At 46.6% G+C, this 12,109-nt stretch overlaps 1 protein-coding gene across 3 annotated transcripts in view; it reads right to left on the bottom strand.

Moving 5' to 3' along the window:
- LOC146822181 (tyrosine-protein kinase Src42A-like) overlaps positions 1-12,109 on the bottom strand; it is a 351,567-nt gene that overhangs the window by 81,470 nt on the left and 257,988 nt on the right. For all 3 annotated transcript variants that reach the window (XM_085613317.1, XM_085613319.1, XM_085613318.1), the window contains exon 5: positions 399-563. In XM_085613317.1, the coding sequence (XP_085469443.1) occupies positions 399-563 (165 nt within the window). The remainder of the gene's footprint in view (positions 1-398; positions 564-12,109) is intronic.

The following is a 12,109-nucleotide window of genomic DNA, read 5'->3' as shown; positions in this document are numbered from 1 at the left end:
CATCGTTCACAAAGAGCAGCCGGTCACTGTTCACAAAGAGCAGTCGGTAACCGCTCACAAAGAGCATTCGTTCACCAATCACAAAGTGAAGGGTGTCTGTGAGGGACACCTCCAGCTGCGTGAGTGGCAGTTGTGGTAACCAGGGGGAGCCTGCTACTGCCAGGTCTGTTTCACATTCTGCCATTTTAATGTGTTGCAACTCCTGTGCCTCTAGGGGCAGGAGTTGCAAGAACAATACTTTACCAGTGTGAATGCAGAGATGCAGGGCCGTCCCCTCCCCCAGCATGTGTCACTCTCAGCGAATGGTAAGGATGTGAAGAGGAAATTGTACCTCATGAATATTAATGAGTACGGATTTCTGCAAACCTTTGTGGATGCCTGTTCTGTCATACATTTACCTTTCAGGTACTTCTTCAGGCTGCCATTTCTCATGTATTCGGTGACAATGAAGACGGGATTGGCGCGCATGCAGACCGCGTAGAGCTTTAGGACGCGGTGATGGTTCAGCTGCCACATGGTCGCAGCCTCATCCTGAATGTTGTCCTTCATGGACTCAATGCTCACTAGGAGAGGAAGAAAGAGGCGAGGCTTGTAAACCTATGGGCCATACCATTAAAACATTACTGCACAGAGCTGAGAGGGAGATCACACACTGGAAGCATTAACAAGAATACCGTGCATGACAAACAATTGTGCACTCCCAGGGAGCCGGAGCACGTACATGGTTCTCAATGCTGGAGACAGGGAGTCACCTAAATGTTACCACTTGCCATAAATGGTTCGAAGCATGAAAATAAGAATCATTTTCTGTATTAAATTCTCTAGAGCACTGCTTCCCAAACTTTTTACAACCACAAATTATTTCTTAGAGCAACAAACATTTGTTACCCACCTGGCTTTATTGAAAATGAGGCACAATATTTTTTATGTACCTAAAGCATCCTGTGGTAGAGCGCAATAATTTACAGACAGCACATTTTCCATTTAAATGGCCCCTAAATTTGCACAAATATACAATTATACTGATAAAACTACATTGCACAAAATGATGATGTGTGAAAAACGCGTTTCTGTGAATATTTATCATTCCTGCATCATCATGTAAAGTATTTGATTTGTTTTGATCCTATTAAAATCTTTGTTTCCATCAGAATTCAGAATTACAAACAAATATACTTCATTTTTTCTTTCCTAATTGCTGAATGTGTACAGTTCATTTAATGCTATTACATTTTGTTGTGCATTACAAAAAATGACATCTACAGACTTTCATTTCACACTTCATGTACCCCAGCAAGATTGTCACATGATTCACTTTACTTTTGTGTCTGTGACTGCAAAGATAGAGGGGTCTGTAAACACCGATTCCCACGTTAAAAACACATAAGCAGCAGTTTGTCAGAAGACATCGCCCGACATTTGTTCTCTGTCTTTGAAGTGCGCCAAATGTGACAAGATGAATACAGAATTTAAAGGCATCTTTATTTACTGATTGAACTTTCGAGACCCACCAAAAATCGTCGCTACCCAATCACACAGTGTAAGAAAATGAGTCATTAGTAGTGTGGCCTGCACAAGTAATGGGTCTCCATTTGTCCTCCACTGAGAACCAAACATCCCATTGCAGCGCTTGACTCTACCAGGGTAGGGTTGTAGAGCAGTCCAAGGCCTACTCAAGGGAGGTGGTGTGAGGTAGTAATCTCCATTCACAGCTACACAATAATAACACACAATAAATGATGGTCCAGTCTGTGCTTTTTCTTTTCGAAAACGGGAAAAGTACATTCATTACACACACCCTACTCAATACTGTGCAGGAATTTACAAATATACACAAGATGATATAAATATTTTTGGCTGACATTGCGTAATCATTCTTACCCCTTCCCAGGGAGGCCTAGAACAACAAATCACGTCAAAACCTTCACTTGTATTACGATGTAATATTACTGTGAATGAAGGTGCACCTAATATTGGCAATAAGGTAGATTTACTTGGCATATGATTGGTTGTCAGTGTATTTACTTCATTAAAGCATTCACAAGGGAAAATGTCTAGGTGATTTGGGTCATCAAAACTACTTTAACATGAAACACGCACTTTAAACCTAGCCCCTGAGTGCATCACATTTATAATCAGATCTTTGTAATTATAGTCCTTCGCTCCTAGAGGGTGTTTGCAGCAAAGACACTTTCAACATAAATAAAAACCCTGCACTTCACAAAGAGCCACTTTGGTAGATACACACCTGTGTAATTACCACCTGTCCCCCTAGAGGATGTCTCTTAACATGGAAGTTCATGTTAAACACTTTCAGGCCATAACTGGTTGCAACCATAATATTTACCCATAGAGAGCACAACCTTCCCCACTGCAAACCAAAAGACCCACCCAGGGGAAAGCTTAAAAACACTCGAAAACCTTGCGGCGTTAATCGCCATTGAGTCCCACCCAGCAGAGTGAGGACTCTGGCACTCTGAGGGGAGCTGAGCTGCTCCTGCAGCTCCCCCGCACTTTGGGAACATTTTGGTGGAGATCCCATTCTTGTGGGGTCACCACAAGCCGCAAACGGGTGGTTTTTCATTTGAAGTACTGATGAGCCCCGCAGGCCAGTATAGAGCGCTTCATGCGCTGGTTACCTGAATATTTGAACATCTGCTCTCCCGCTGTACTGGATACAGACGAATCAGCTTTCCTTTGTTCGCTTTTCTTATGTGTGCGTATTAGAACAGCGCTTTGCTTTTTCTCAGGGTGCCTGGTCCCACCAGGGCACCCCACGACCTCACTACACACTGCTATCGCCGGCTGCCGGACCGGCCAGCATCATTGCATGCTGCAGAGGGAGCCAGCTCTTCATTTCTGGTCTTCCAGCTCCTGAGGGCAGACGGGGTCACATGGGGGACTGCTACAGCACTCCTCAAACTTCATCGCGGGGACCAGGGATGGGGTCCTGGGCCTGCCAAGCAGCAACGAGGGATGTGTGATGGCGCTACCCGTCTTCACTTCATTCGCCAAGGCCCAAGGTTGGGGTCCTGGACAGGTTCTTCATATTACGAGGAGGGTGCAGTGGCACACTCCTCGTATTGTTTTTTCTTGGGCGAGGGATGTAGTTCTGGAGACCTTGATTGCATCGCAAGGGGGCACGATGGCGCTCCCTCGTTACATTTCAGGGGCAACCACCAAGGCCTGGTACCCCCTGGAAGGACAACGATTACACTGCGGCGGAGCTCCGCTTGTGTTAAATTAAATGTTGCCCAAAACATGCCAGTTGGGCCGATCTAGACTATCTTTGGCTCGTTCTCTTAGTAGCGAGTCCTAGCCACTTGGAGCACTTCATCAGGCCTCCTGGCCTCCAAACGTGACAAACTTTGCAGGTAGCTTGTTTTACTCGCTCCCTACACCAGCCTTTGACTTGGTTTTCCTCTGGGCCTCTTCTCCTCCTCACACAGAAGCTCAATCTTTCCCTCAACTGGTCCTCAGAGGTTTAAGGGGACCTGTGTCCCTGGTCCTGGGGAAGTGCCCCACTGGTCCTGGGGTCAGATGGCAGTCAGGGGGTTCCTCATTCCAGTTATTCTTGGTGGCTGCCTCCAAGTCCATTGTCCAGCAGAAAAGCACAACCAAGAGAGCTCTCTACCTTGTGCAAGACCTTTTAAGTGGGGGCGAAGGGTGCTAGCAGGGCTGTGCCCCTGGCCTATCCTGATGTGCCAATTCATCTCTCTGCCCCTGTTCCAACCTCCCTGCCCAGTCTTCTGGGATAGCTCAAAATTGAGTCACCCAGGAGGCACTTGCCACATGGGCTCTGGGGGTCTCAACTCCACCCCTCTTTGACATCACTGCCAGAGCCTTCCCCCAGCAAATCTTCAAAGGAGCCCACCCTCTGGCTGGGCTCCAGAAGTCTGGACTCCCTCCTTTGTTGAGTTGGCTGGGGCAGGCCCTCAGCCTGGCACTGGATGACAGCTGGCTGATTGATGCAGAGTAGCTCACCCAATTACGTCTTCCTTCGGGGCTGACTTAAGCACTGTTAATTGCTTCCTTCGATGGGAGAGGCCTTTGTTCCTGTAGCTGGAGAGAAAAGTAATTAACCCAGCCCAGCAGGATGGCAAAAGGCCTGGGGGTCTGATCCTGAGCTGAGGCAAAGAAATATGACATTCCTGGATGACCTATAAGTTGTACAGATATGCTTTTGGGCTTTACAGAATTGTTCTTTTCACACAGGTTACAGTGCATATTGGTGCACTCTGGAGTCTCTAGACCCAAGGGAACTTAAGCTGCGCCCTAAGGTAGCCTTTTCCATAGGAATATAATGGACCGTCACTACAGTCAAAGAAAGTAAAGCACAAAGACTTCACTGTATGTGTACCTCCCATTATAAGGCCTTTTAGAGGTCACTATCCAACTCTGCATAGTCCCTTCCGCGCCAGTCTACCTGCAAGCAGTTCTTGGACTGTGCACGACATGAGTCTCCCATGCACAGCCCTCTCACATGTGTACACACATGTGCACACGTGTCCATGTGTAACCATCCTTTCTGCACCGCAGGCACCCTTATCTTAAAAGGTGAACCCTGGCAGTAACCACGTACAATCCATTTTACCATGAGTTTATCAAGGATGAGTCACAGGTTAAGAGGCTCTCCCGCAGAAAAAAGGTCAAAAACTAGGTGATCTAAAAGCAAAAGATGCAGGTGGATAAGATGGTCAGAACCACCTTCTCACACACAGTTTGGGAAGCACTGCACCTGACCTATTGGTTTGAGATTGCTACTCCCACACCTCTCTTTCCTGTCCCAGTAAATACTGTTGAGGGGTCCCACCTCCACAACAGGAACTCCTGTACCTTTGTTGAGAATAGCGGCTTGCCCATAGATGCCAGTTAGGGGTAGCAAGGGGTAGTAGCTTCCGCTTCAGGCTTTCCTTTGGTACCCCTGGCACTGCCCCTGCTGCCCCATATCTCAGGGAAGATAAAGGTGAGCAGAGAAAGAAAGAGTAGGCAGTGAGCCAGATTTACTTTCTGATGTACTCACCATTGGTTCTGCCCTTGGCTTTTCAATAGTAAATAGGGTGATAAGAATGGGGAGGGGGGGGGGGGGGAGGTGAATGGGGGTTAGTGAGTCAAATCTCAGAGGTCCATGAAGTCAGGGAGCGGGAAGTGTCACTTTCACTCTTACTGACATTTTGCTGAATGAACATCCATGAACAGAGGACTCAGAGTCAGGGATGATCCTACTAGACAACCCAGCCCCTGTGGAGACGAGGGGGGGTTCAGCACAGACTCTGCGGAAGGGATGCTCCAGTGTTCCATCCCAGAGATCAGCCTTGCCTCCTGGAATGGACTTGGGAATGTTACTCCCTGGGTATCCTGTGGGTAAGAGGTCTAGGTGGAGCTCAGTCCAGTACTGTGTGAAAGAGCTCTGGAACAGGCCAGATAGGAACCACATCAGCACTGAAAAGACAGGTAGAGAGTGATGGTTATTTCCCGGCACAGGTGGAGTGGATGACGAGCATCAGGAGAGGGATGTTGCCAGAGGGTACGGATGAACAACTGAGGATGATGCCTCCTCTGTAAATGGTGCACTGGCCCCTTAGTGCATACAGAGTGGGTAGTGTGCTTTCAGGCGGATATGTGCACCATCAGGACGTGGGCTAATTCATTAAAGGCTGCAGTCCTAGTGTCTTACCAAGACAAAGCTGTACACTACGGTCACGGGTAATTCAGAACTGCAAAATGCCAGGGAGGCACCACAAGCAAGTGCCTAGGAAACTCTTTTCTGAGTCAGAGATCTTGACTCCTCCAAGAAGACTACGGCAGCGGTATAAGAATCAAAGACCTGTGCAAAGCACAAGAATAAAAGATCTGTGCAAGGCACAAGAATCAAAGACCTGTGCAAGGCACAAGAATTAAAGATCTGTGCAAGGCACAAGAATCAAAGACCTGTGCAAGGCACAAGAATTAAAGATCTGTGCAAGGCACAAGAATCAAAGACCTGTGCAAGGCACAAGAATTAAAGATCTGTGCAAGGCACAAGAATCAAAGACCTGTGCAAGGCACAAGAATTAAAGATCTGTGCAAGGCACAAGCATCAAAGACCTGTGCAAGGCACAAGAATTAAAGATCTGTGCAAGGCACAAGCATCAAAGACCTGTGCAAGGCACAACAATTAAAGATCTGTGCAAGGCACAAGAATTAAAGAGCTGTGCAAGGCACAAGAATCAAAGACCTGTGCAAGGCACAAGACTCAAAGACCCGTGCATGGCATAAGAATCAAAGACCTGTTCAAGGCACAAGACTCAAAGACCTGTGCAAGGCACAAGACTCAAACACCTGTGCAAGGCACAAGAATCAAAGACCTGTGCAAGACACCTGAATAAAAGACCTGTCCAAAGCACAAGAATTAAAGATCTGTGCAAGGCACAAGAATTAAAGATCTGTGCAAGGTACACGAATCAAAGACCTGTGCAAGGCACAAGAATTAAAGATCTGTGCAAGGTACCTGAATGAAAGACAGTGCACGGAAGGATAATCAAAGACTTGTGCAGAGAACAAGAATCAGAGACCTGTGCAAGGCACCTGAATAAAAGACCTGTGTAAGGCAGGAGAATCAAAGACTTGCGCAAAGCACAATAATCAAAGACCCATGCAAGGCGTGAGAATCAGAGACCTGTGCAAGGAAGGATAATAAAAGACTTGTGCAGAGAGCAAAAATCAGAGAACTGTGCAAGGAACCTGTATAAAAGACCTGTGTAAGGCGTGAGAATCAGAGACCTATGCTAGGAAGGATAATCAGAGACATGTGCAAGGCAGGAGAATCAGAGACATGTGCAAAGCGTGAGAATCAGAGACCTGTGCAAGGAAGGATAATCAAAGACTTGTGCAGAGAACAAGAATCAGAGACCTGTGCAAGGCACCTGAATAAAAGACCTGTGTAAGGCAGGAGAATCAAAGACTTGCGCAAAGCACAATAATCAAAGACCCATGCAAGGCGTGAGAATCAGAGACCTGTGCAAGGAAGGATAATAAAAGACTTGTGCAGAGAGCAAAAATCAGAGAACTGTGCAAGGAACCTGTATAAAAGACCTGTGTAAGGCGTGAGAATCAGAGACCTATGCAAGGAAGGATAATCAGAGACATGTGCAAGGCAGGAGAATCAGAGACATGTGCAAGGCGTGAGAATCAGAGACCTGTGCAAGGAAGGATAATAAAAGACTTGTGCAGAGAAGAATCAGAGACCTGTGCAAGGCGCCTGTATAAAAGACCTGTGTAAGGCAGGAGAATCAGAGACATGTGCAAAGCATGAGAATCAGAGACCTGTGCAAGGCGCCTGTATAAAAGACCTGTGTAAGGCAGGAGAATCAGAGACATGTGCAAAGCATGAGAATCAGAGACCTGTGCAAGGCACCTGAATAAAAGACCTGTGTAAGGCAAGGGAATCAAAGACCTGTGCAAAGCACAAGAATCAAAGACCCATGCAAGGCGTGAGAATCAGAGACCTGTGCAAGGAAGGACAATCAAAGACTTGTGCAGAAAACAAGAATCGGAGACCTGTGCAAGGCAGGAGAATCAGAGATCTGTGCAAGGCAGGAGAATCAGAGACCTGTGCAAGGCGTGAGAATCAGAGAGCTGTGCAAAGCAGCAAGGCAGGAGAATCAGAGACCTGTGCAAGGCAGGAGAATCAGAGATCTGTGCAAGGCAAGAGAATCAGAGACCTGTGCAAGGCAGGAGAATCAGAGATCTGTGCAAGGCAGGAGAATCAGAGACCTGTGCAAGGCGTGAGAATCAGAGAGCTGTGCAAAGCAGCAAGGCAAGAGAATCAAAGACCTGTGCAAGGATGGATAATCAAAGACTTGTTTAGAGAACAAAAATCAGAGACCTGTGCAAGGCTCCTGTATAAAAGACCTGTGTAAGGCAGGGGATTTAAAGACCTGTGCCAAGCACAAGAATCAAAGTCCCATGCAAGGAGTGAGAATCCGAGACCTGTGCAAGGCAGGAGAATCAGAGACCTGTGCAACGCAGGAGAATCAGAGACTTGTGCAAGGCATGAGAATCAGAGACCTGTGCAAGGAAGGATAATCAAAGACTTGTGCAGAAAACAAGAATCGGAAACCTATGCAAGGCACCTGCATAAAAGACCTGTGCAAGGCAGGAGAATCACGGACCTGTGAAAAGCACAAGAATCAAAGACCCATGCAAGGAGTGAGAATCAGAGACCTGTGCAAGGCGTGAGAATCAGAGACCTGTGCAAGGCGTGGGAATCAGAGACCTGTGCAAAGCAAGAGAATCAGAGACCTGTGCAAAGCAAGAGAATCAGAGACCTGTGCAAGGCGTGAGAATCAGAGACCTGTGCAAAGCAAGAGAATCAGAGACCTGTGCAAGGCGTGAGAATCAGAGACCTGTGCAAGGCGTGAGAATCAGAGACCTGTGGAAGGCGTGAGAATCAGAGACCTGTGCAAGGCGTGAGAATCAGAGACTTGTGCAAAGCATGAGAATTAGAGATCTGTGCAAGGCAGGAGAATCAAGAGACCTGTGCAAGACACCTGAATAAAAGACCTGTGTAAGGCAAGATAATCAAAGACCTGTGCAAGGCACAAGAATTACAGACCTGTGCAAGGCACGAGAATCAAGGACCTCTGCAAATCACAAGAGTCAAAGACCCGTGCAAGGAACGAGAATTAAAGACCTGCGCAAGGCATGAGAATCAACCCAAAGAACCGAGAAAGGCAGACAAACCAAAGACCTGTGCAGAATAAAAGACGTGCAAGGCTTCCAAGACCTGTGCAAGACACAGTACACACTAGCATTATAAACAAGTACAGTTGTTAAGGAAAGCATGTGCACTATAATTAGTCGTTTTTGTCAAAAGAAACCAACAATCTTTTGTTTAAAATATTTGTTGTTGCCCTGGTCATTTCAGGCAATAGTTAAACCTATGTGCAAAAACGAAGGGTATTTTTTACAATAAAAATATTACTCCTGATGTCCAAGGAAATCAAAAGACTGGTGCGTTTAGGCATATCCTCTTTCTAACTTCTAAAGTATAAAGACTATGTGGAAAATGCTGAGAATTCGCAAAACCGAGAAGAAACTTGAGGTTTTGGGTGTATTATATGGCATGTGTGGCCTTACGGTGGAGTACACTCACAAAAACTATCTTGGGTCCAGTCATGCTCTCGTTATTACTACCTTAAGGTCAACCCTGGGTAGTTATGGCTTTGAGCAGCAAAACTTGAAGAAAGGAACTAGTGTAAAGCATTTAACGGTAACAAACAATGAAATAAGAAAGCCACGCAACACAAAAGAAACACAATTTATAAAAATAGATTATATTTTTATGGATTATTAGAGTCAATGATGAGCAAAATCTACCTGAGGGTTCTGGAGATCCAGGTTTTTGAAGAAAACACAATTTTTAAATCCAGTGGCTAACAAGTATTGGCAACCATATAGTTTCAAAACTGTTGAAAATGTTTGTAAAGGTTCGTCAAGCTACTCTGGCCCGGCTTGGGAGACCAAATCCAACAGGGAGTAGGTCTGGGGAGCCAATGAGGTAGATTTGGGCAGTTACCTGGACACCAGAGGGTTTTCCAGTCTCAGTTCCAAACCATAGATTTCAACCGAGTGGTCCTGATGCTGAGGATGCAGGAGATAAAATTACTCAAGGATGCTCTGGGTACTACTGAATGTCACCCTGCAAACTGTTGATTGGTTGGCTTTGATGAATTCTTTGTTAATGAAACATGTATGTTTCAATGGATGGGGCCTTCCTTTCTCTCCGGTATTGTCATCTCCCCCGTTGGTCATTACCCTCACACTGAAGCTGGCAAACACGTCAACTGTCCGTTTATGTTACAACAGTGTTGTGCAGGACCAGAGGAGTAGGTTCAAATAGTGTTCTTTACTACCACTCTCTCATATTTGGAGACTGGGTTTTGGCCTATGTTACTAGTCGCCCCCCACCTTCAGACAATGTTCTCTCTGTTTTAGCTGGAGACCCTGATGAGGCCCTGCTAATAGAGTTCCCACATTATAGGTCTGCTTGTTCAGTGTTTGGGTACTTCCTGTTTAGGGTTTACTCTGGGAGAGGAGTTGAGGAATATGTTAATCTTGCTGTTTACTTTTTTCAGGTCATACACCACACACCTACATGGCATTGGGTTATGCATCTACCCCATGCCTCTAATGCACCAGGAATAAACTACAGGTACCTACTTGGAATGTGCGGGGAATGGGGACAGTGCATAAAAACACGCTTAGTTTGAACAATACATACGGCAGAGCAACACTCACATTGCATTTCTCCAGGAAACACACATGGCGGGGTGAAGATGTCCAGTTACACAAAAGGTGGCAAGGGCAGTGTTATTGCACTACAAATTATGGGTTTGCCCGAGTGGTGTTGGTCTGGATACATCCTGCTGTTCCTTTTACATGCCTTGTCACCGAAATTGACCATGATAGAACATACGTATTTGTGGAGGGCCTGCTTGATGGCCGTCAGCTCCTACTGGTCCACATCTATGTCCTGAACGTAGCCCAGCAGGCCTTCCTGGCTTGCCTCACGATTATCCTTACGATGTGGGAACAAATCCAGTGGCTCATTGGAGGGGACTTTAACAGCGTACTTGACCCTGCCCTTGATCATTGACACCCCCGCTACCGACCTCCCCTGTAGTGGCGACTGCGGCGGGACTCACACAGTGGCTCGCCCATTGGTCTCTCCTGGAAAGCTGGCATACATTATACCCAGATGCGAAGATCTACTCCCCACCCAACGACTTGCATGTATGATGGGACCATATTCTCTGCCACCCAGCGGTCCATACAGGGAAAGTGACTGGAGAATATCTTGGTCAGACCTTTTTTGATAATAACCTGCTACAGTTACACTTAGACTGGGGAGCCCATGTCTGCCCATCTTCACGTTGCAGTTTCAAACAGCCTTGTTGGAGGACAGTGTGTTCCGGGAAGCATCTCGAGAGGTGCTGGCTCGATAAATGGCAGAGAATTGGGGCACAGCTACGCCCAGACCCCTAGAATGGGAGACACTGAAAGTAGTGCTCTGGGGGTACTGCATTAATGCCATGGTGGGAGTGTGGCCTGTCCTGCACAGAAAACTCATGGCCCTGGAACAGGCCCTCGGTGCATTGGAGTTGGCATCTCGCAAAACCCTGGTGGGTCACTGAACAGTTATAAATGCCAGGGAGGGACATGCCCAAGTGGTGGCCCAACTGAGATGCTTTGATTTCCAGGCCTATCAGGCCAAGATGCATGATAAGGGAGACAAGTCTGGTTGACTACTGGCCTGGCTGCTCCCCAGTGTGAACTTAAACATGCCTATCACTATGATTTGCCAGCTCCCGCTCCACACCGTCACATGTCAGTTGGACAATCACGCCACTTTCACAACATATTATATGGCACTATATTATCTGCCGGCCACTGACCACATGGACCGTTAGAACAAAGGGTAAACCCACGGATCACTGGGACCTGGGTGTAGAGCAGTATAGAGGGATGGTCCCAGAGCATATATATTTATGGAGCAAAATCAAAAAGAAACATCAAAAAAATTGAAAAACAATAAAGTGATGCCAGAGTGTTATTTAATCACACTCCGCAAAAGTATCATTTCTTTTTAGAAACATATCTACAATACTTATGCAAAATACAACACAACAAGGTGCCCGGGGTAAGAGAGGGGGGAAAAGTGATAAGCGTGAGAAAAAGGGGGGGCAAGTGACTTCAAATTTTGACAGTATCACAAATGAATTGTTTGGCATACTATTCTATGCCACATATTCTGTAACGCCCTGAACGTCTCAGGATCGTTTAACAGACACGATAATGAGGACGCAACCACTTGTGAAGGGTTAGTTATTTAATGAAGGCAAAAATAATACAAAGAATAAACAAAAGTTATAGTCACTGGAATCCTCCAGGCTAAGTACGTTACCAGCCCACAGCACGGATGGTCCTAACCGTCCTCTGCATATACGCCGATCCCGGCGTATGCCAACAGAGGGCAGAAATGAAATGGCCGACAATGCCAATCGGTAGGCTGTGAGGGGCACGAAGAGTGTTGGGGAGAATCGAGGAGTCAGGGAAACACCCAGCC

This window comes from Triturus cristatus, chromosome 6, assembly GCF_964204655.1.
Source record: "Triturus cristatus chromosome 6, aTriCri1.1, whole genome shotgun sequence".
Classification (NCBI taxonomy): Eukaryota; Metazoa; Chordata; class Amphibia; order Caudata; family Salamandridae; genus Triturus; species Triturus cristatus.
The sequence above is the reverse complement of the archived record's forward strand: the minus strand, read 5'-3'. Positions and strand labels throughout refer to the sequence as shown.